The 23,593-nt window shown below is 55.9% G+C and overlaps 1 protein-coding gene across 1 annotated transcript; it reads left to right on the plus strand.

The window, feature by feature from the left end:
• The first annotated feature begins 10,131 nt into the window (after positions 1–10,131).
• On the plus strand, positions 10,132–22,840 carry LOC128338606 (taste receptor type 1 member 1-like). Its single transcript, XM_053281327.1, has 6 exons — positions 10,132–10,403; positions 11,095–11,607; positions 11,713–11,886; positions 15,805–16,011; positions 16,815–16,935; positions 21,769–22,840. Exons 1-6 carry the CDS (start codon positions 10,173–10,175, stop codon positions 22,707–22,709), a joined length of 2,187 nt encoding a protein of 728 aa, XP_053137302.1. The 5' UTR covers positions 10,132–10,172; the 3' UTR covers positions 22,710–22,840.
• Positions 22,841–23,593: the final 753 nt, after the last annotated feature.

Genomic DNA, 23,593 nt, shown 5'->3' on the forward strand with positions numbered 1-23,593 from the left:
CATGGCGGCCTGGAGGCAGCGCTCCCCCCTCCTGGCTGGGCCGCCTCCCCTTCCTCGGCCCCAAGGCCAGAGCCGGGCCCCCCTTTTGGGGGGGGTGGGGCTGTCCAGCAGCTCCCTGCAGTCCTGCTGCAGGTGACTTGTCCAGATGGGGCAGCTCGGCACGCCTGCCCACCTCTGGGGCCAGCCCTTCTGTGGGCAGGCAGCAGGCGGGACGCCTGGGAAGGCTCTGCCTCTGCCCTGGCAAGCGCGGGGCGGGATCCTGGCTTGAAGCGGAGAGGCCGCTGGGTGTGGGGGGGAGAGATGGCGGCTGCAGGGCCTGTGGTCCCCTTTGGGGAGCGGGGAGGAACAGCCTGGCCAGGCGGGTGCAGGGGAGACTGGAGGGGGGCCGGGGGGGGCCGGCCGGAGCAACCGCTCTCCCGCTGGGGGGGGCTTTCCTGGGCCCTCCTGCCTGGTGGATTCAGCGTTGCCCAGCTTGGCCCCCTCTCTTCTGCCGCGCCCCCCCAGCAGGCTCTGAGGGGCTCTTCCCTAGAGAGAGAGATGGGGCATGGCGGTGGGCTCTTTGGCCTCTCCGCCAGCAGGGGCTCCTCCTCCTGCTCACCCTCCTGGGTTGCGTCTGCAGAGAGGTTTAGCAAGCCGAGGGGCTGAGCGGGCGGGTGGTGCCCAGGGGGCTGGCAGGCAGGCAGGCTGTGGGAGAGGGTGCTGCCCCCCAGAAGAGCCTTGGGGGCGGGTGGGGCTGGGGGGCTGCAGCTGCATTTGCAGGGGGGAACCTGCCCACCCCCAGCCGGCCTCTCGGCAGGCCCCCTTGGGACTGAGGCAAGCAGGCCACGTGCCCGAGGGAGACGGGCAGGGCGACCCTCTCCTTGTTGGGTCTGTCTCAAGGAAGCCTGTTGGTCTCCTCGTGGGCAGACCAGTCGCCCCTGGGCCTTGTGCACGGACGGGGGGACCTGCAAGGCAGGGAAATGCTCTGTCCCGCCTGCCAAGACTGTCGTAAGGACTGTTGAGACCATGTCTATGAAAAAGCATGAAGCCATCGGGGGAAGGGCTTCTCAGCCGGGGGACGCAGGAGAGGGGTGAGGGTCCAGAGGCGCTGTGGGGCCGCCCTGGTGTGGCACGTTCCCCCGTGTGGCTGCCTCTCCCATGGAGACATGGGAGGTCTTTGGGAAGAGATCCCGAAGAGGCTGACGGCGGAAGGTCCGTTCAAGATGGAGGCTCAGCCAAGGCCGGATGGGCTCCCAGTCCTTCCACCTCCTCCACGCCTGCGCTGATGTGGGGTGAAGCCCTCTTCACCCTGACGGCCCACGCCTGCCGTGTGGCCGTGCACTCCGGAGGGGACTCCCCGTTTGGGGAGGAGAATCTTCTGCGCCTTCTCTGTGTCTAGTCAAATCCTGTCTCTGGGACGATGGCAGTTTCATCCAAAAACTACAGAGAACACGGATCAAGCCGAGGAAAGGGCTGCCCTCTTGACGCTGGATCCCTATACGGATATTGATATACTGCTTTTCAACCAAAGTTCCCAAAGAGCTTTGCGTACAGAAATTCATTCATTGATTCATTGGCTCCCTGTCCCCAAAGGGTTCACAGTCTAAAAAAGGAACCTACTGTAGGAAAGGCACCTGCCACAGCCACTGGAGGGATGCTGTGCTGGGGTTGGAGAGGGTCAGTTGCTCTCCCCCTGCTCAATACAGAGAATCACCACTTTTAAACGGGACCTCTTGGCTCAGTTTGCAGGGGTACACAATAGATACAGATACAGTTAATAGGTCTACTTTGAAGTGCTTGACTAGGACACTCCAGTTATCCTTTGGGGTTGCCATGGGGAATCCGCTTGACTGTGGAGGAGCAATCTATTACAGTATTAATCGTGAGCAAAGCTAATTATTGTGAGCAGGGCAAATCTGGAAATGACGAAGTAACGCATATGCAGCTTAAAGATGTCTTTGAGGGGAACAGGGGTACAGAAAACGGAAAGTTGGTTAAACAAAGCAATAAATTCATTTAAAAACAAATAGTTAACAATCCTAACAAGGATCTCACAAAGAGGAATTTTAGCTTAAGGTCCAAGTTGGAAATAAATCCGCTTAAGGCTTGCCATAAAAAGGGCCTTGGGTGCTGAAATGAAAAGGAACGAGAAGTGGGCAAGGAGATTTTAAAGGGGCACAAGGTTCGTATGATGTGTCCTCGTCTGGGGGGCCCTTGCAGAGGAGCAGATTTCCTTGGGGGGGGGGAGGCAGCAAAAAAGCAGGAAGAAGAAGAAATGGCAAGTGGCCAAGAGCTACTGCTTGCCAGCTTGAGAACCAGGAGGGTCAAGGTCCGCATAGATTCAGATCCCCATTCAGATCCCCCAGACCACGTGGCTGGGCCAGGAGGACTTGGACTCCAAAATATAGCCAGGGGCGATGCACAAATCATTTGTGCATCGCCTCCCTGGAGGGGCAGAAGCTCGGGGAGAACCAGGGAGTTGGTGGTTGCAGGAGTTGGCCAGCTTGGCTGTGAACCCTCCGGACACAAGGCTGGAAATGGCTGGGGGAAGTCTGGGTGGAGGACTGGATAGGTGGCCCGTAGAAGCGGATCGGAGCACCTGGTGCTGGAGAGAGACGTTTTCCTTCAGTCGACTGGCTCCTTAGTCCTCCTTGCCAACTCATTCAGCTGTTGACAGGGGGGTGGGGATGCGCCCCACCTATCTGAGTGGCTGCAGAGGAGGGTTATCTCCTGCAGGAGGGAGGGAGGGAGCTCTCCCCTCTGTTTTTAACCTGCCCGCTTCGCCTTTTCTTTGACAGTCAGACAAGGAGAGGTCTGGGGGAGGATTCCCTTCAGTTCTATGTGGTGGTGACCAAATTGCATCCTTGGCCAAATGTGGGCATGCGCAGAGTGACTCATGATGCTGTGAGCTCAGGTCTCCCCAAACGGAAGCTGTGGTTCCCCCCTGCCCCCCCCCCACTCCAAAGCGTATAGAGGGCTCCTGTCTGCTGCCCCAAGACAAGCAGCTTGGGCAACAATAGTGGCCGGCAGCAGGAGAAGCTTCATCTCATAGACCAGTTGCCCGTGGGGGGTGGGGGGGGTGCCAGAGGAGGCAGCTTGGGTTGCTCCCCCCCGCCCCCCCACCCTTTGTGCTGCCTGCAGCCTGGAAATTCCTCTGGCAGAGCTCTACCTGATGGCTGGCCAGCCTGCAGGCAGCAGGGCTCTGGGGAGGGGCAGCAGGAGAGGGAGCAGCATCCTGAGCCGCCTCCTTGGGTGCCCCCCCCCGCAGCCCGTTGCTTGGCAACCTTTGCAGAAATAGCTTGGACCAAGAATTACTTGCTTTGCAACAGCAGCGTTGGGGGGGGGGCAGGGGTCTAGCTGGGGGGGCACCTTCTGTGGTCCTTGAAAGGGCCCCCCCCTCAGGTGCTGCTGGAATCTGAGCAAACACCCACACAACAGGCCTTGCTCAGTCATGTTCTGCAGGCTGCTGCACATTGCCAAGAAGAAACAGATGCAATCTTGGCTCCAAGCCGGGCACTCTGGAAGCAGCAGCAGCAGCAGCAGCAGGTTCTTCCTCCCTCTGGGTCACCCGACTGTGTTCGCATGGAGCTGCCGCCGCCGCCAGTGGGGGAACTGGGTGGGTCGGGGGGGGGCTATCCTTGTCCATGGCTCCTAAACAGAAAGGCTTGTGGCTCAGGCCTGCCTGCCAGTCTCTTTTCCCAAAAGGAACTTGAGGAGGGCAGTGTTAAGAAGCAGGGTCTGGGGGCGGGGGGGCACAGAGAGGTGAGAACCCCCTTGGTGGCCAGTCCCCTGCTGCAGAGCTTGCCCAGTCCCTGCCCAGCGCACCTGGCAGGCAGAAGGGGCCTTTGGGGTCCCAGCCCTGAAAGCATCTCCAGGGAGGGCAAGACCCCCCTCTCTGCCTGGAATGCTGCCAGCCAGTGCAGACGACAGGAGGCAGCTGCCTCTGTTGGCACCCGGGGCAAATGCGGGGAGGAGCCCTGAGAGCTAGGGGGACATGTGGGGCAGATCCCCAACAGCTGGCCTGGAAGCTGCAAGGCCAGACTCAGCTGGAGAAGCCAGCCAGGAAGGAAGCCGCTGAGCCCAAGGAAGGCTGCAGGTCAGCCAGGCTTGGGAAGGAGGAGAGCCAGCAGGGTGTGGAGAGGGAGGGAGCACCAACCCGCCCCCACCCACCACCACCCCACCATGGGAGAAGAAAGCCCTTCAGGGAGATCCCCTCTGACCAGCTGGGCCCTCTGGGAGTGGCTGGCTGGCGGAGCCACCCTGACCCCCTCCGTCCGTCCCACAAGGGAGGTGAGGCTGGAAGCAGGGAAGAAGCGGCATTTCCACTCCAGCCTTTCTCTGGCAAAGAGACGACAGACAGTTCTGAGCCACTGCACTGCAGGGAGGCTAAATGGTGCACACCCAAGGGAAGAACAAACCACAAGGTGGGGCAGGAAGGAATCTGTGGCCCAAACCCAAGCCTTCCTCCTCCTCCTCCTCCTCCCCCCCCCCCCACAGGATCCCTGTGCACCACCATCCACCCCGTCCCCTCTCCGAGGCAGGCACTGAGCACCACAAGAGTGTGGCCCACAGCAGTGCAGTGCAGGCTCCTAAGTCAGGTGGCTGGAGAGGCAGCCGGCCCCAGAGAGGGAGGAGGGTCCCAGTCTGGGATGAGCCCCCCGCCACCCTCCTGCTCTTGGGCCTGGCAGATGGGATGATGCTCGCAGGGGAGCAGAGTTGGTCCCACAGCAGGGGAGAGGACAGAATCAGCAAACAGGCCGCATGATGCCCTGAGGTGGGGTGGGGGGGTTGATTTTTCAAGGGTTTGCGGATCCTGTTCTCTCCCCTGCTGTACGACTAACTCAGCTCCAGGAGGAGGAGGAGGAGGAGGAGGAGGAAGGCTTGGGTTTGGGCCACAGATTCCTTCCTGCCCCACCTTGTGGTTTGTTCTTCCTTTGGGTGTCAACCATTTAGCCACTGGTGCAGCGCAGTGGCTCAGAACTGTGTGTCGTCTGTGTGGGGTCAGCGGGACGGTGCCACTCGGCCCATTTCTCCCTTGGTGAGCTGGAAGAAGATGGCAGCAGCAACCAGTTCTTCAAGGAAAGATTTCCTGTGTAGGCCACACGCCCCGAGAGAGAGAGAGAGAGAGAGAGAGCCGGCGTTGGGCAACAGCAGCAGCAGCAGCAGCCCGGGGCGGGGGAAGCTGGCTCTAGAGCCTGGCAGGAGCCCTGCTGCAGCCGCAAGATCACACAGAGCGCTGCCGCCGCCGCCGCCTGCCTGGGCGGATTCCAGGAGAGGCAGTGCCCATTTGCCCGGCTTCCCTGGAACTAGGAGCCTGGCCCTGCCTGCCCTCCTCCCTGAACCCGCGTCCATTTGGACCGCTTGGAGGAAAGACCAGCAGCGCCTGAGACTGCTGGGGGGTTAAAGGCCTTGCTCTTCCTGGCTGCCTGCTGTGTGTTTCTGCTCGGACAGAGCCGTTGGGCAGCAGCATGAAGCTAGGGCTGGCATGTCTCGGGGCGGGGGGGGGCTGTGAATTGGCCCCCGCCTTTACGAACGGGTCGGAGTGCTGTATGGAAAGCATCCGCACCCCAGAGGCCCGCGAGGGCTTCCCAAGGTGCCTCTGAGGGTGGGGAGGGGGCAGGAGACCCACCCTGAGACCCCGCTCTTTGGCCGGCACGCAGCAGCAGCAGCAGCACTCGGCGTCCTCCCACTTCCCCGCCCAGGAGAGGTGAGGGGCGGCTGCCACGGCATGCCTGCCTCTTCTGGAGGGTCCCCCGGTTGACAGCCGCCTTGCCCTGCATCCCCGGGTCAGGCCTCTGGGCTGAAGGAAAGGAAGAGACCCCCCCCCCACCGGCCCCACCCTGGCTGCTCTGCTGGAGGATGCATTCCTCCCCCTCCTCCTGCTCATCATTCGGGCAGAGAAGTGGGGAAGCTTTCCAAGCTGCTGCTGCTGCTGCTGCTTGAGAGGCAGGGAAACAAAGAGGCCTCTGGGCTGGGGAGGATCCGTGTGTCCCCCACCACCACCGCCCCTGGCCACACTCTTTTCAGGTGGACGTCCCTGGAATGGTGTTGCGGGGGGTGTTGGTGTTGGTGTTGAATCTGAGTCTTCAGAGGGTTCAACTGGCATTTTTTTAGGGTGTTCCCCACCCCCACCCCACCCCCGCTCAAAGCAGGGCCTTAGGGGGAAAGATTCCTTCCCCAGAGTCCTCTGTGGGGGGTGTGGGGGTCACACCGCCGGCTTGCGCTGCAGGCTTCATGATCTCCCACAGGAACAGGAGCTGCCCCGAGGTCCAAAGGCCGCCTCCTCCTCCTCTGGGGTGGCATTTTATTGAGTAGCCGGGTCATTCTGGGCTGCCTTTGGGGCTCGAGCAGAAAGCAGGAGGCTAGAAGAAAGCGTGGCCAGCAGCAGCACCCTCCTCCCAGCCCCTCCAGATGAGCGGGAAAGAAGCGGGTCACCTAGGGGGGTCCTTCTCCCTGCTTCTGGAAAAGGCACCTGCCGCCGCCGCCGCCTCCTCCTTGTGGGTCTCGCAGAGGCTGCTGCCGGCCGGGAAAGCCCAACCTCGCCTGGGACCATGGAGGGCGGCTCCTCCGGGGCTGCGAGCCACGCTGTTTTGCGTGACCACCACACGGTGGCGCCACAAGCAAGCCGAGTCTGCTGCCATCGCGGCGGCTGCGTTGGGAAGGTCTCCTCTGGCCAGTGTGAATGGTGGGACTGACCCTCCCTGAACACACCAGAACCCCCTCCAAAAGCAACAGCCTCCTTCCACCCACCCGACTAGAACCAGAGGATGCTTCTGTCAGATAAGCCGCATCGAATGCATTCGACACCATCGACCATGGTTTTTACTGCTGAACGGATTTTAAGGTTTTAAATGTCGTTTCTATGGAGTTTCATTGTCTTTTGACCTTTGTAAACCGCCTTGAGATGCATTATGAAAGGTGGTATAAATACTGAACAGTAAGTATAATCAATCAATGTTAGAGATGGAAGGGTCCCTGGAGGTCATCGAGTCCAGCCCCTGCCCGGTGGAGGATACTTCTGTGGGGAACCTCCAGCCACTGCATGAGGCAGACACTTCCACTGTCCAACAACCCTTACAGTCAGGAAATGCCTCCCAATGTCTAGCCTAAACCTGCTTCCTTGTCATTTCAACCCACTGACACTAGTCTTGCATTTATGGGTGGGTGGGTGGGCTGTCCCACCTAATAGATTTCTGAAACAGAAATGGGGGGGAGGGAGCTACGTGTCTGAGGGGGTGCTTGCCCTCCCCTCAAAGCCCCCCTTGCTGGAGCAACAGAGAACTTCTTCAGCCCTTCAGATATTGGAAGGCAGGGATTAGATACTTTTCGGGGCTGGGGAGAGGCGTTGCCATCATATTTTGGTGGTTCTGAAAAACGGCACCTCCCCGCCATTAAAGCCCCTGCCACGCTCACCTGACGATGAAGCTGAAGGGAGACTTTTAGGAGAAAAAGACCCCTTAAGCCAGACAGAAGCCTGAGCAGGAAGAGCTGGATGGATCCAACGCCAGTCAGTTGGATGAACCAGCTCAAACTGGTTGGGAGTGGTTCGCCATCAAGCCACTCAAACCAGACCAGTCCACGGTGGTCCGGTTCGTGACTGAAACAGTTCTGCACATCCCTACTCTCTATGGCAGGACTCAGTCGGCAGCATTTCATTCTCTTTGCCCATTTAAACAGACTTGATGTGTGAGCCCTGCAAGATATTCCCCTCAGTCGATGATGGAGCTGCTCTGGGAGGAGCAGAAGGTTCCCAGTTCCTTCCCTGGCAGCATCTCCAAGATAGGGCTGAGAGAGATTCCTGCCTGCAACCTTGGAGAAGCCGCTGCCAGTCTGGGTAGAAAATGCTGAGCTAGATGGACCAAGGGTCTGACTCAGTATATGGCAGCTTCCTATGTTCCTATGAACCAGGCTGGAGGATCAAGTGCAAAGCCTGCTGGGGGGAAAGCAGGACTGATTGACATGACTACCAAAAAAGTTAGTGGTGAGGTGTGGTAGATGCTCGAAAAAGCATCGAAACAGCACACGGTCGTTCTTAGGATGCTGCAGATACAAGAGTCTCCCTCAGAATGTGTTCCCAGAACATAAAGAGCCGTGGCAGCCTGTAAGGAAGCATCCGGCCAGAACGAGATCCCTGCCCGGGTGACTTTTCCGCTCTGCCTACTTTACCATAAAGCCAGGAGCAGAGCGGCTGGCCCTAAATAATGAGCCGTGGGGTGTGTGAGCTCCCCACCCCCACCCCACCCCACCCCGCCACCCTGTGCTGCCTGAAGGCCGGCCACTTGTCAGGTAGAGCTGTGGGGCTGGCTCCTCCCCCCTGCCCCCTATGGTCAACTCCCTCAGGCCAGGTGGTCACAGCTTTTTTTATTGCAATGGAACTGGAGAGAGGGGTGGGCTGGATTCCTGCAAATGCACAGGAGCACTGCCAGGAAAAGGCATGGCAACTCTTCCACCTTTGGGTAGCAGGACTGTGCTCCTCCGCTTTTCGGTCTGGCAGGTTCCCCACTTCCCTCTGGGCCGCAGCTGGTTCTCCGCCTTCCTCCCACATCCTCAACCCCCCCCCCACACACACAACATTAAGCAAAGCAGGCTCAGCTGCAGGCAAAACACCCCTCTCGGCAAACAGACCAAGGAGAGGAAGGCCCCAGAGCAGCTGCTGGCCTCCAGCCTCCCACCCACCTGGACCCCCTTCCCAAGGAGAACAAGGAGATGGTCTCCCCCGCTTGACCGGGCGGCTGCTCTTCGCACCCGGAGGAGGAGGAGGAGGAGGATGTGGTGGATGTGGCTGGCAGCAACAGCCCTCCTGGTGGGCCGCAGTGGAGGAGGAGGAGGAAGAGGAAGAGGAGGAGGAGGAGGAGGAACCCCCCCCAGCTCCTGCAGGTCTCTCTTCAGCCTGCCTGGGAAGTTTGTGATCGGCGGCCTCTTCCCAGTGCACAGCAATAGCACCCGGGGGAACCCCTGGCCTCTCCCACTGGAGCAGCCCATCTGTAAAGAGTGAGTGAGCGAGCCAGCCCTTGATGTGCGGGGGGGGGGGACGGGATGGGACTCCTCCTCCCCTCCCCTCCCCTCCCCACCCTACCCCGCTCCCTGCTTTCCTGCTGTGGGGGTGGGGGGCCAGTGGGGCTGGGGCTGTTCTCCTGCCCCCTTTGCTGCACAGCGCCACCCCCATCCCGCCTCTGTGCTTCAGACCCCCAAGCAATGTCTCCTCAAGTTGTGTCCCTGGCCAGCTCGCTGGTCACACACACACACACACATACACACACACACCCCAGGCACTGTGTCTTGCATGGGCAACCAGCGGGCAAGAGATGGCCAGCAGCACACGAAACATGGCGGGGGGAGAGGGAGGGGTGTGTGTGTGTGTCTTTCCCTGGATGGTCCCTGCACTGAGCACTGCTGCGCTCTCGGGAACCAAATGCCAGGAGTCTCTGTGGATATTGTGGGCTACCAGCCAACCGCCTCGCCTCATTCACCTAGTAGAGATGTGCTGGTCAGGTGGGGCGGCCACCCCAGTTCTCACAGTAGCACCCGCCTCCCCCCCCCACCACCGGCCAGTCACAGGAAGGAATGACTCCTCGTGGCAGCCCCCCCCATGCCGAAAGCCAGGCCCCTCCTTCAAGGACGGGCCTCGCAGCCCACGGAGACTTCCCCCTTTCTCTGTGAAAATATTTGGTCTGACTGGTAGCCCCACCACGGGGGCTGCTAAGCAGCATGGCGGTGGGGGCATCATCACTCGGTGGCAGAGCCCGGCTTTGCGCGCAGAAGGTCCCCGCTTCAATCTCTGGCGGCAGCGGCAGCAGCAGCCCCTCCAGGTAGGGCCGAGACATCAACTGCCTGAAACCGTCGAGAACTGCTGCCAGTCAGAGCAGGAGGCAATACTGAGGTGTCAGTCATGTCCGCAATCGCTGGGACCAGACTATGAGGCAGCTTCTTGTGCTCATCTGGCAGAGCGTTACTGTTTGTTTCTTAAATTTATGTCTGGTTGACAAACATCAGTGGATCTTGGTTGCCAGGGCCTTCTCCCTTGCAGGTGCCAGCACTTACTTCCTTCTAGCACACATTTGCACATGGCAGCCTTTGGCTCTTCTCAAAGCACCTCTCTCTGCATTATGGGGGGTGGTTCCTGTGGCTTGACGCAGTCTTGTGGGCCTTGTTTCTGCAGTTTGCATCCGTGGGGCTACACTCAGTTCCAAGCCATGCGGCTGGCCGTGGAAGAAATCAACAATTCCTCCCTCCTGCTGCCCAACGTCACCCTGGGCTACCACATTTGGGACACCTGCCAGAACCAGCTCTTCCTGCAGGCTGCCTTCCAGCTGGCCCCCGGGGAGCTGGGCTGCTCCCACAACGTGGTCGGCGTCGTGGGGCCTGACAGCACAGACATGACGGAACTGACGGCCCGGATCTTCACCCTGTATCGTTTCCCTCAGGTGAGCCGCAGCCCAGGCAGCCCGGCCATCCCAGCTCTCGGCTCAAGCAGACTTCAGCGTCCTTGCAGTGCAACCCGTGTGTGGTGTGTGAGCAAAGAGTGATGTGCAGGAGTGTGTTCCACGGGAGTGTGCCGGGTTTGCCTTGAAAATGAGCACGTGTCGTGTGGACAGAGACCTGCAGGCACATACAGCGCGATCTGGGCTGTCCATTGTCAGCAGACTGGTCCATGTCATTGACTGGAAGCCCAAACCCAAGAGCCCGGGGCGTAGACGCCAGCTGCTTGATATGCGGAAAGTCGCCTGGGAACCCCAATGCCTCAGAGGGACTCCCTGCTACTTGCTCAGCTCCCTGGCCATCTGCTGCTGCATCAGAGCCGCAGAGCCTGGGTCAGCCAGAGGTGGGCATCGGAGAAGGGGGAGAAGGTGGGGAGGTCCAAGGAGGCCAGGCCAGTTGGGCCCAGGGCAAAGGGGGGGCAGGATCTCAAGAGAGGAAGGCTCCACAAGACACACCACACACACACACACACCCGCCCTGCTGTGCTGCTGGGCCCTTCCTTTGTGTCTGATGATTTTGCTCAATTGTTGTGCAACTTTGTGCATGGTGGAAATGGCCGGACCAGGCCCTTCCTCCTGACTACAACAAGCCTCGTAGCAAACCTGTGTCTTTCTCCCCATCCGCCCATCCATCCAGATCAGCTACAGTGCCAAGAACGAGATCTTCACCAACAAGGACCTTTTCCCGCTCCTCTTCCGCATGGTCCCGAATGAGAACCACCAGATCGTGGGCCTCGTCTCTCTGATCAAAGCCTTCGACTGGAAGTGGGTCTCTGCTGTGGGCAGCGGCACCAGAGCCAGCCAAGCGTCTGTGCAGATGCTGATCCAGCAGGCTTCCCAGAGGGGCATCTGCATTTCATACCAGGGGGTCATGACAGCCGATGTGGCCATCTCCCGGCATCAGCTGCAGAGGGTGATTGAGAACATCCAGAAAGTCCAGACCAGCATCGTCCTCCTCCTAACTGGTGCCAACGTGGCTGAGAAGTTCTTCAAAGTCGTCATTGAGCTGAAGATCACGGGCAAAGTCTGGATCGCCCCCGAGACCTGGGTCTTGTCCCACTCGGTGGCTTCCATGCCGGGCATCGAGCAGACAGGCACGGTCCTCGGCCTCACCATTAAGCCCGTCCAGCTGCCCCAGTTCACCCACTTTGTGCAGAAGACGCTGCAGTGCTTCTCCTCTGCCAGGGCCACAGCCAGCCCCATGGAGAGCGGGGGGGAGGGGGAGGGGGTGGGGGGCTGCCGCCAGGCCTGCCAGGAGTGCCACTTGCTCTCCCCGGCGCTGCTGGCGGAGATCTTGAACTCTTCCATCTGGCACTGGTCCTTCTACTCCTACGCTGCGGTTTACTCTCTGGCCCAGGCCCTCCACAGTCTACTCGACTGCCGCCCAGAAGCGACCTGTCAAGCCGACAAGAAGTTTGAGCCCTGGCAGGTGAGTGCTGCCGCCCCCCCGCCCCCCTGTGTGTGCGGCAAGGCAAGGGGGCTCAGAGGAAGGGGGTCGGCACGGGGGGGGGCCGCGTGGGGTGGGCTTCCTCTCATGGGGGCAGCCGAGGACGAGTCGTGGAAGGCAATTGCACAGGCTGGGGAAGAGCTTGCTGAGGCTTCGGAAGCCGAATGCCCCACACCAGGCCAGGGAGGAGCTGCTGCCGCCGCCCCCACCTCATGACAAGTGTGGGATATGGAGGGAGGCGCCACAGAAGCACGGAGGGGGGCGGGTCTGGTGGTAGCGAGCAGAACTGGTCCCCCTAGCTAAGCAGGGTCCGCCCTGGTTGCATTTGAATGGGAGACTTGCACTGTAAGATCTTCCCCTCGGGGGATGCAGCCGCTCTGGGAAGAGCACCCAGGTTCCCAGTCCCCTCCCTGGCAGCATCTAGGTTCCTGCCTGCCACCTTGGAGAAGCTGCTGCCAGTCTGTGAAGACAATATCCCGACCGTCCTCTGCATGTAAAATAACAAAACAATAACCAGTCAACCTTTCTGCAAGAACCCAAGAATCCCCACTCTCCCATTCCTGCGTGCCTGATTCTGGTTTGCCAGCCCCTCCCCGCCAACCCCAAGTCCTGCGTCAGAATACCATGTTAAGCCCTGGTGAAGCTTCCATCACTTTGGTCCATCATCCTCTCTGTGCCAAACTTTAGAATTGCTAGAAGGAAGAAGAAATGCTTATAAGTTCCAAAAATGGTGTACAGAGCTGAGGAAGAGAGAGAATGAGAAGACGGTTCCCTGCCCCAAGGAGCTGACCTGCTGCTCCCAAGAAGCACAAGGAGAGGGTGAGCCCTAACCAGCAACAGCCACTGGGGGCCTGGGGCCCCCCCTCTATGCTGGACTACTGGAGAGGGACAGTTGCTCTCCCCCTGCTAAGTAGAAAAGCCCCACCCCCGCTTGACAAGGGGCCTGTGGGCTCAGAGAAGTGGGGTTCGCTCTGCTTCAGGCACGTTTCTGGTCTGGTTTGGTTTCTGCTTGTCTTGGCAAAAGAGACATCACATTTCGAAGGTTTCTGGTGGCCCTTTTAAAAAGTAGGTGTTTCTTTTTCTGAAGGAGTGGTGACTTACCGGGGCACCGGCTATGACAGCTAATCCAAAAGGTTTGTTGCTTTAAAAACTGTATCCTGCATTTCCATTTAAACAAATGTCCAGGGGGGGGGTGTTTATTCAAAACTAGCTCTTCCCACCCCTGGGGCTGTGCCACCTCCTCCGCCCACCCCTGGGGCTCTGCCACCTCCTCCGCCTGCAGAATATTGCTGTCTAATCCAGCAGAGGGCTGGGCTGGGCTGAGCTCTACTCTGGGGGATGCTAAGCCCCTTTCCTGAATTTCCAGCTGCTCCCCTGCCTGACATCTCTGCCATGAATTGGGGCACTGCAGGCGGGAATTTCGGCTGGGGAGCCCATTGCCCCTGTGTGGCGGGTTGTGGGTGTGCCGGGAGCAGATCCCGTGTGCCTGGAAGATTTGCCAAGCCCTTGGGGTGCGTGAGGAGCGGAGGACGAGATGACCGCCTGGGCTCCAGACGTCTCCGCCCAGCCACGATCCTATGACGACGACTACGGAGATTTATATCCCAACAAGTTTTTATATCCCGCTTTTCGACATAAGCCCCCAGACGATTTCCATCAGCATCGATCCATAAATAGACAGGCAGGCCCAGCCCTGCACCTGGACCCAGGTGGCCGCAGAGCATAGTCCAAGGGCCCAGGGCGATGAGGCAGCCGCCTGGCGGAAGCAGCACCACAGACCTTGGTGTGGCTCCCGCGTTGATGGTTCCAGCAGCAAAAAAGCACAACACCCTCCCAACAAGAAGTTGTGAGTAAATTAAAAGACATGAGTTTGGAAAATGCTCACAGCAGATAAAATCCACATTTCAAGAGCAGACAAGTGGACATATATAAAATATAACAAGGATGAATTACAGACTTTAAGAGCAAAGCCCTACACCGTAGAAGAAGGTGCAAGAAGCTTACTCAGCGCTGAGCAAATGGTGCCGTGAAAGAGGTCATGAGGAACGTCTTCCACAGAACAGCCGGCGCAGGGAGAGAGGCGAGAATCTGATGGGACTTTTGTGAAACGGCTGCCTTCTAGAGCAGCAGGTGGCATCTGTGGCCTGTGTCTGGATGGGAGACCCATGTATGCTGCTTTGGGGGGAAGGGGTCATAGCTCTGTTAGAGGTGGTTGATTTTTACCCACAATAATAGGTAAAACAGCAGAGCACTAAGGAATGAGCACACCCTCCAGTTACAGAGTAGGCAGCAGAGGATGGTTTGGATGTTGCAGCTGTTTAGAGAAAACACATGGAGATCCTTGTATGACTAAATACTAAACATTTATTGGTTAAATACACTTAGACAGGAAAGACCTATCTCTAATCTAAAGAACTACATAGTGGATAGGTAAGGAGAGAGAGAGAGAGAGAGGTTTCCATCTGCTCACTAAGAGGAAAGGAAGGATTGTGAAGTGCTGCAGAGTCAGTTCAGGGGTCATCGAGTAGGGACAGATAGGGAGACCCTGACTCACTGTCTCTACTCCCAATGCCCCTAGTGGTCACTGGGACAGTTGGTGCAAAAGGTCGATGCACTGGAAGTTCATCTCCAACAAGCTCAGGGTTAGAACATCTGCTGGGCATGCAGAAGGTCCTGCCAGGTTCAATCCCTGGCAGCATCTCCAGGTAGGGCTGAGAGAGCGACTCCTGCCTGCAACCTTCGAGAAGCTGCTGCCAGTCAGTGTAGACAATCCTGAGCTAGATGGACCAAGGGTCGGACTCCGTAGAAGGCAGCTTCCTGTGTTCTTAACTAGAGGGTCCGCCCTACTGCAGAGAGCGGTTAAAAGCTGAGATGCAAGGAACGTTGTTCCCTAAATTATTCTCTGTCAAATATTCACCATGCAGCCAACTGCTTGCTGAGACTACATGGTGAGTAGTAGAGAAGCAGCAGGGTACAGAAAGCAAGAGCCCCCAACCCCAACCCCACAGGGTCGCAAGAGTGCAATCGCAGCCAAATGACATCGCCGTGCCAGCAGGGTCTCCAAGTAGGAACCTCTACAGAAAAACGTGCAGTCACACCCGATCAAGGCAGAGAGCAGCCTCCGTTCCTCCAGCAGGACCCAGTCATGTCCATGTGTAAAGACCCTGACCCATGGGGATGATGCAGCATCCTCATGAAGGACTCCCCAGGGGGCAGGCAGCTGAGCAGCAGCAGCAGCGGCGGCGGAAGAAGAAGCCGTCTGCCACCTTGGGGAGGCCAAAGCCCTCGTTCAGACACGTTGGCCTGAGAATGGATGGCTTTAGCTGTGTGTGTGGCCAGAGATGACCACACAGGCTGTCCAAACAGACGTTGCCTATTATTCAACGACTCCATGGGATCTCTGTCGGACGTCCGATAGGACTGCATTTCCCCCTTCAGCCCTGATCCTTGCTGGGCGACTCTGGGCCAGTCACTTCTCTCTCAGCCTAGCCTACTTCGCAGGGTTGTGGTGAAAGAGAAACTTTAGTATGCAGTACACCACTCTGGGCTCCCTGGAAGAAGAGCAACATTTCAGTATTTGACGACTTGGCATGCTGACTATTTATTGACTTATTTCGTGCATTTTTATACTGCCCCCCCCGTATGTAATTCACTGGGCGGTTTCCAATTTTGACACACAATTAAAACATTAAGTCAAGTAAAGCAGTTTAAAATATAGATAGAAATAACTTTAAAACGAAGAACGGAAAGCCTGACTGAACCGGTAGGTCACGTATCGTCCCACTTTGTGCTGAGCGGCCCTGGCCGGCTGGCCACACCGTGGAGGTGGCCGGCGTGGGGAGGTGGTCCAGGGGGGCTTTTTGCCAGGGGACAATTCTCTGTTCTTTTCTCTCTCCTCAGCTTTATGAGAAGTTGTCTATGGTGGACTTCCCTCTGCAGAACAACACCATCAAATTCAGCGAGCAGGGGGACCTTTCCCTGGGCTACAACGTGATCACCTGGGCCTGGGAAAATGGCACTGCTGGATTCAGGACCATTGGCAGTTACGCTTCCAACCACCTGGCCATCAACCGGACCGAAATCATCTGGCTGGCGGGCGATGGGCAGGTAAAGCCAAACCTATGGATCTGCCAGCCACGCCCAATCTGCCTGAAGTGCCAGCCAGCCAGGAAGGCCTCCTTGACCTCTTCTTGGCCAGGGAGGGGCCGTCTGGGCAGAGAGAGCCTGGCCCCCCCAGGCCTGCTGCCGCCACCACTGCCTGCCGTCCCCTTCGCTCTTGGGTGCAGAAACCGGGCGCGGTGTTGCCCCTGATGAAGTTTGGCCTTCTTATGCTTGGAGGCATGAGGGAATCGAGGATGCCAAAGCGACACTGTGGCTGGCTCACCGGCGCTTTGAGCTCAGCACTGGCAGGCAGCGTCAAAGAGGCCATGCTCAGGATCAGAGACAAGCGCCAGCAAGGACAGATGCACATGGAGGAACCCATCACTCTCCGTCCAGGCCATTTACAGATCTGAAGGGAGAAGGAACCGACTTCTCCTCCCTCTGTTGTGCCCAAGGGCGGAGTAGAGCCAGTGGGCTGGGACAACAAGGAGCAGATTCAGGCTAGGCATGGAAAGGCGTTTTTCCCAGCTGCAGGAACTGTTCAACAGTAGAACAGGCTGCCTCATGCGGGGGGGGGGGCGCTCCCCTTGGCTGGGGGTTTCCAAACAGAGGCTGGGCAGCCACCGGCCCGGGAGGCTGGAGCAGTTTCCTGCCCTGAGCAGCGGGGTGGACGAGGAGATCACTCAGCCCAGGCCTTCACCTTCCGGCTCCACCTTCTGCCCCTGTCCGCAAAGGGTGCAATCTCCCCACCCCGGCGGCTGCTTTCCTCCTGGCCAATTGCTCTACCTAACCAACTGTGCCCTCTCCAGGTTCCAGAGTCGCCCTGTATCACGACGTGCATCCCGGGCAAAATCAAGAGCAGGCAAATGTTGGACGAGTGCTCTTGTCGCTGTGACGACTGCCAGGAGGGAACCTACCAGAACCAGACAGGTAGGGGGGCAGATTCAGGGCAGGCCTCCTTTTGGCATCTGTGCAGAGCTGTCTGTGGAGGCACCACCCAGGAGGAAGCTTCTGACCCCTGCGTGAATCTTGCAGAAAGGAAACCGAGCTGTCGTAAAAAGAGTGTCACCAGTTCAATAGTTTTCTTCCAAAGGTAGGCATTCAAAATCACAGACACCACCAAAAGTCTCTTAAAAGCCTCTCGTGTTTGTAGACGACTGGCTAAAATGGTTTCATTTCACAAGGCTTTGAAGGTGTTTGTAGGCACTTGATCTGTGTCATTTGTTTATTATGTTCTTGTTAATTTGGGAGGTATTTCAATAAGCTGCCTTCAGGACTCCTTGGGTACCAAAAGGTGCAGTCAGAAACAATTACATAAATAATTTCATAGGTAGAAATAAGCTCCCATATTCAGGACCAGAAAGCTTTAATTCAGTATTCCTCTGGTAAGAAGGTATCCCTTACCATTCTGATATTTATAAATTATTAGTATGTGTGGCCTGTTGGTGACCAGGCAAAGTCATTTTGCATAGATCACACTTACAGGAAAGTTCAAGGAATTAAGTATACGTAATAGAATCTTTGATTAATGTGCTTACAAAAAGGGAAGGTAAAAGATCAATTTGACATTTGCAGATTTTCATCTTCAAACATTACTGGTTTTATTGCATTACCATAAATCTGAATCATAGTCAATCTGAACCTGAGAAAGATCTTCTGCTTCTTTTGGCACGATGTGGCTTTGGAATTACTGATCTGATTATCGAGCGTTAACAATATGTTGAGAACAGTTAGAACTTCTTCTAAAATATAAAAGTTAACACATTTAAACCTTTTCCCCAGCATATTCTGGTGTAAAAAGTTGGTATCTGTAGGTTCTAGGAAGTAAGATTTTATTTTGCACAAACCAACCAACCAAAACAAAAAACAATTATTCAAGTTTCAGTTTAGTTTGTTTATGGTCACAGACCAAAAATGTAGAGTATACACAATAATAAAAAGTGTACACAAAAATACATAAAATATAAACATATATTCAAAAGGTCTAAAATTATATCACCCTAGTCAATATCTCCAGTTTACACAATTTGATTTACTATCTGTTGTCTAGCATTCTTAGCTGCCACACAAAACTTAGCAACTTTAGTTGTTACCTCCTCCTTCTGATCTGAGAGCAAATAATTAACATAAAATACATCTGTATGCCTATATTGGGAGATCAGCCAATAAAGGAAAGATGTAACAGAAGCAAAAATCCCTATAAAATGGGCAATGAAGTAAAATATGGAAAATTGATTCCCGTTCTCCAGAGCCCCAAGGGCATCATCTCTGCTCCTTAGGTATTCCTCTAAATCTGCCCTCTAGATCAGCTGAAGGTAACACATTAAATCTGGCCAAAGTAAACATCCTGCGATATTTGACAATTGTGAGTTTATCTAAATAATTCGCAGGTTTAATATTATAAGGTTGTAATCCCAAAATAACTTCCTTAAGAATTCAAGACCGATCAATCTGTATTTCCATGTCATGGGTCCGCTGTTTTAGTACCAGTCTTGGCACGAGAGAATATCATTTTCAATTAAACATCTGGACTAAAGCCATATAAACATAGTCTACGAGATATTGACAACTTTCAGCAAGAGTTGAAATTATCAGTAAAGATTAAATGGACAAGGCCTGTGGAGGGGGGAAGAATTCTGTGCCATCATTTTTTGACCTATTTGATTAAGGGTCAAAAATGATATTAATCAAAAATGATTAAGGGTCAAAAATGTTGAAAATGATAAAAGTCAAGTCTCTCCTGATTCTGCTACTGGGCGTTCCACATGTGATCCACAAGACCAGTGGTTTCTTTCTACTGTTGAAAAACTAATTAAACAACAGGAGCAAATTAATAAGCTTGCTTCCACCTGGTCCACTGAAATTCCTCTTATAAGAGCTTTTTTGGAGGAGTGCAAGAATCTTTGAATACGCTCACAGAAGTAGCTTTACAACTCCTTATCATTAAAGGTGAGGCCTTAGCAAATGATAATCACCCTTCATCCAGTTTGAATATACCTTTGGCTTCTATACAGCCAGATAAAGAGAAATCAATACGACCTGCCTATACATTCTCCTAAACGGAGGAGAAAGATCTTAAGAAGAAAAGTAAAAAATATAAAGACTTCTTTGTCTAGACGTGGAACTAAAATGAATTTAAACAAGCTTTTAAAGATTTTAGACGCACAGCAAAGCCCTCATGTTGGTAATAAGACTAAAGCTGGGAAATGTAAGACGGAGAGGAAGACCTCTACCAAGAATGCAGTAAATGTTGCCCCTGATCAAATCTCTGGAGCTGAAATTCCTTCTGAAAGGCCATCTGAGGGTCCTGAGATTCTGGAGCCCCTGGTGGCGCAGTGGTAAAAAACTGCCGCCCTGTAACCAGAAGGTTACAAGTTCGATCCTGACCAGGGGCTGAAGGCTGACTCAGCCTTCCATCCTTCCGAGGTCGGCAAAATGAGTACCCAGAATGTTGGGGGCAATATGCTAAATCATTGTAAACCGCTTAGAGAGCTCCGGCTATAAAGTGGTATATAAATGTAAGTGCTATTGCTATCCGGATCAGAATGATTGTATAATATATGGAGATGAGACCTCTCGGGAACCTTTTTCTCCAGTGATGTTGCCTAGACCTTCTTCCTCTCCATTATTAGAATCATTGGAACTCCAGAGACTTAGGAGACAGGAATTTATGTTATTTACAATTAGTCCCTCATAAAGTAGCTTTTATAAATTTCCCTAAGCCTAGAGGGTTTTTACCTCAGAGTGATCGTAAGTTGCATTTTATTCAATTAATGAAAGCATTTAATTTGACTTTTTTTTACTTTTCAAGATATTGTTGATGTCCAATATCTGTTTTATAATTATTGCAATGCTTGTGCTATAACAACTTTTTCTTCTAAGGTAATGGTCTCTAGATTGCTTAGTCATCAATATGTGCTCCAGGGCTGCAAAATGCGAGTAACCAGAGTTTTCCGATATTTAAGGCATATTGATGGATCTCAAGTGCAATCAATTGAGACATTACCTACCAAGGCTGTTGATAAACATTTAGATGGTTTCCTCCCTGAAGAGGAAGCATTGATTGCGAGCTTTTGGAAACTCCCAGCTAATGAACAAAGAGAAATTGTAACCAAATTAGCCAGTTTAAAAGATGCTCTTGTTAACAGAAGTTTGGGTTGTGATAGAACTCGGAGGGGGGGGGGTCTCACCTTTCAGAGGAATTACCTATTGGAACAAAAGATTCTGTGACCTCACCTTTGTTGCATAATGAGTTGGAATCTGCTTTGCTTTTGACTAAAAAGGGTCTTAGTGCATCTGAAAGGCTAGCTGGGGTTCAGCCTAGTTGAGGCCAATTGACTTGAAATGACAAACAATTCTTCAAAATATAGAACTGATATTGACACCATAAAATAGGCAATGGGGAAAATGCATGATTGCTACCTCCTTGATTTTACGTGTGCGTTAAGCAGTGAGTTCAGCTGATAGTTGATTACAAAGTGAATTGTCTGAGAATTATGTGTTTGTTCCTGTATATCTGATGCAACTTGGGAATGCTTGTTCCTTTAAAAAGAGAAGAGGGTTTCTTATTTGAAAATCAAAATAAGGTGTTGTTTTTTTAAAGCTACGTAAATCTAAGGAGCATTTCAGAGGACCGAGTGTGGCTGACCACAGGCAGGGTGAGATTCTCTTTGTTCCCTCCACATGCCTGACTGAGCTCAGGGCTTGCCACACGACCATGCCGGCACAGACAGGGCATTCCTCACGGCTGGAAACCCTTTCCCAGTCCCCAGGTCTCTGCTTCAAACAGCCTCTGTTCTCCGGAGAGAGAACTGTGCTTGGGGGCTTGAGGCAGCATTCGCACCCACCCCCACCCCCGGCCACGTTGGCCTCAGAGCCATCTGTGTGTGTGTCCAGGCCTGCTGCCGTCTGCTCACTGAGTCTTCCGCGAGGGCTCTCAGTTGGCACTCATCCAGCGGAGGAGCAAGGGGTGCTCTGGAAGAGTCCCAAGGCCAGCTGTCCCTAGCTGGGCCTGGGCCACTGGGAACATTCAAGCAAGAGAAAAGTGGTACCCACGGATGGAGGGACCATCATCGCAATGGTCCAGGCAGCACATCCAGAACGGTCCAGTGCCTCTCCCGTTGCCCTTTGCAGACAGCAGAGAGTGTCCTGCTTTGTCTTGAAGAAAGTTGCAACTGATCTTTATATTAGCTGGGGCCAGTTAATGGAATTGAGGGAAGGCTGACAAGCCAGCCACATTGGCTTTGCCCACTGACTAGCGGTCCACCGGCGGAAGGGAAGATCTCAGGGCCCCTTACCCGAGTCTCTTCTCAGCTCAGAAGCAGAAGCAGAACGGACAAATAAGGAGGGGGGAGGGGGGCTGAAGCTGGGGCTATTCTCAATAATAATGATGATGATGATGATGCCACAGAAATCACCATCAGCCAGTTACAAAAAGCAGCTTTACTGGGAACAGCCTATATTCTGCGACGATATCTATAACAACAGCAACAACATTGACAATAAAATTCAGCCACCCTAGGTCCTTGGGAAGGACTCGATGTCTGGATAAAACAAACCAGTCAATCACACCTGTCTGACTGTGTAAAATAATAAATAAATAAATAAATAAATAAATAAATAAATAATATTCTGGGTCCAAATGTGGGGCATTAGCCCCTGGAGCTAAGGGCCCCCTTCTCCCTCCCATAGATTGCTGCCAAGCAGAGCCCCCTGCCGCCCAAGCTCGCCAGCCCTTGACCTCCTCCTCCTCCTCCTCTGCAGATGCGGAGACCTGCCTCCCGTGCCCGCCGGAGACTTGGTCCCCCCTGGGGAGCGCAGAGTGCTTCCCGCCACGCATCACCTTCCTGGACACGACCGACCCCAACACCTCCGCCCTGGTGAGCGTGAGCATCCTCGGCTTCCTGCTGCTCAGCGGCTGCCTGCTGGTGTTTGCCACCCACTGGCAGACGCCTGTGGTCAAGGCCGCCGGGGGCAAGCTGGCGTTGGCCATGCTGGCCTCGCTGCTGGCCTCCTGCGCCAGCACCGCCCTCTTCGTCGGGAAGCCCAGCCAGGCCAGCTGCAGGGTCCGGCAGCCCTTCTTCGCCGTCAGCTTCACGTTCTGCGTCTCCTGCCTCCTGGTCCGCTCCTTCCAGATCCTCTTCGTCTTCAAGATGGCCAGCCGCCTCCCCCGGGCCCGGCACGCCTGGGTCCGGGCCAGGGGCGTCGGCTGCTGCGTGGGGCTCAGCACCGGCCTGCAGGCCTGCCTCTGCAGCCTCTGGCTGGCCTTCTCCCCGCCCAGCCTGCAGAGGGACCTGGTCAGCCCCCGGGAGACCTTCCTGCGCTGCTCCGAGGGCCACTTCTTGTGGCTGGGGGCCGTGCTGGGCTACCTCACGCTGCTGGGGGCGGCCTGCTTGGTGTGCGTCTTCTGGGGGCGGAACCTGCCCAAGAACTACAGCGAGGCCCGGCTGGTCACCCTCAGCCTGCTGCCTTTCCTGATGGGCTGGGGCTGCTTCCTGCTGCTCTACGCCACCACCGAGGGGAAGGGCAAGCAGGTCGCCACCCTGCAGATGTTCACCGTGCAGACCAGCATCTACGCCATCCTCGGCACCTTCTTCCTCCCCAAGTGCTACGTCATCCTCTGCCGGCCCCAGCACAACACCGTGGCCCACTTCCAGACCTGCATCCAGGCCTACACCACCAGCACCCGCCACCCCGAGCAGTGAGCGCCGCCCTCCTGGGGCCACTCGGCGGGGGGGGGCCTGCAAGCGGGCACCGCGGCCCCTCCTCCCTCTCCCCAAGAAAAGCCCCGCCGAGCGCTGGAGCCGAGGCGTGGCGGACACGGGGGAACAGCCACCAAGGGCCCCTGCACGGGGGGGGAGGGGAGGGGGCCGTGCAGGGCGAGGGGAGGGTCTGGCTCTGCATTGTGGGCAGCTCAGATTTCCAGGGTGCCGCACTTGCCCGTAGCCCAGAGCCTGAAGCGCGGTGGTGGGTAAGCAGATGGTCTCTCCAGGGCGGCCCTGAGCTCTCCAGCAGACCGAGAAAGGACCTCACAGGGCAGGGCTGGGGAAGGGCCAGAGGCCACGTGCCGAAGGCCACAGCCCAGGGCTAGTAGCCACATGGCCTGAGTGAATCTGTACAAGGCGGCCCTAGATGCCCCTCGGGTCCCACCTCCACCACTGCCCCACAGGCAGCTCGTCCGTTTAGCTTTCGTTCGGATAGGGACCCCACCCCACACAAGCACAAGCCCAGGTGATTCCCTGCCCCGTCTCCAGGGGCTGCGATCAAAGGGCCTTCCGGAAAGGGACCTGAGCGTGCGTGGGGCAGCCCTCCAGGAGTCTTGCCAGGGGGCTCTTCCTGGGCCGAGGGGCGGCTCCAGAGGGGGCCCTGGGAGGCACAGCCCCTTGGCAAGGCCGAACAAAGCCGAGGAGCAGCCGCCTCGCAAACCCACATCTGGCCGCACGTCTCGTGACCCAAGCGCATGGAATCGCCCGGGATGGATCCTGTGTGGAGGGGAGGCACGCAGGAGGGGGGGCGGCCCCAACACCCTCTCCGTGTTCTTCATCCTGGCGCCTGAGGGTGGCCAGTCAGAGCACTAGAAGGGCCAAGA

Source organism: Hemicordylus capensis, chromosome 16 (genome assembly GCF_027244095.1).
Source record: "Hemicordylus capensis ecotype Gifberg chromosome 16, rHemCap1.1.pri, whole genome shotgun sequence".
Classification (NCBI taxonomy): domain Eukaryota; kingdom Metazoa; phylum Chordata; class Lepidosauria; order Squamata; family Cordylidae; genus Hemicordylus; species Hemicordylus capensis.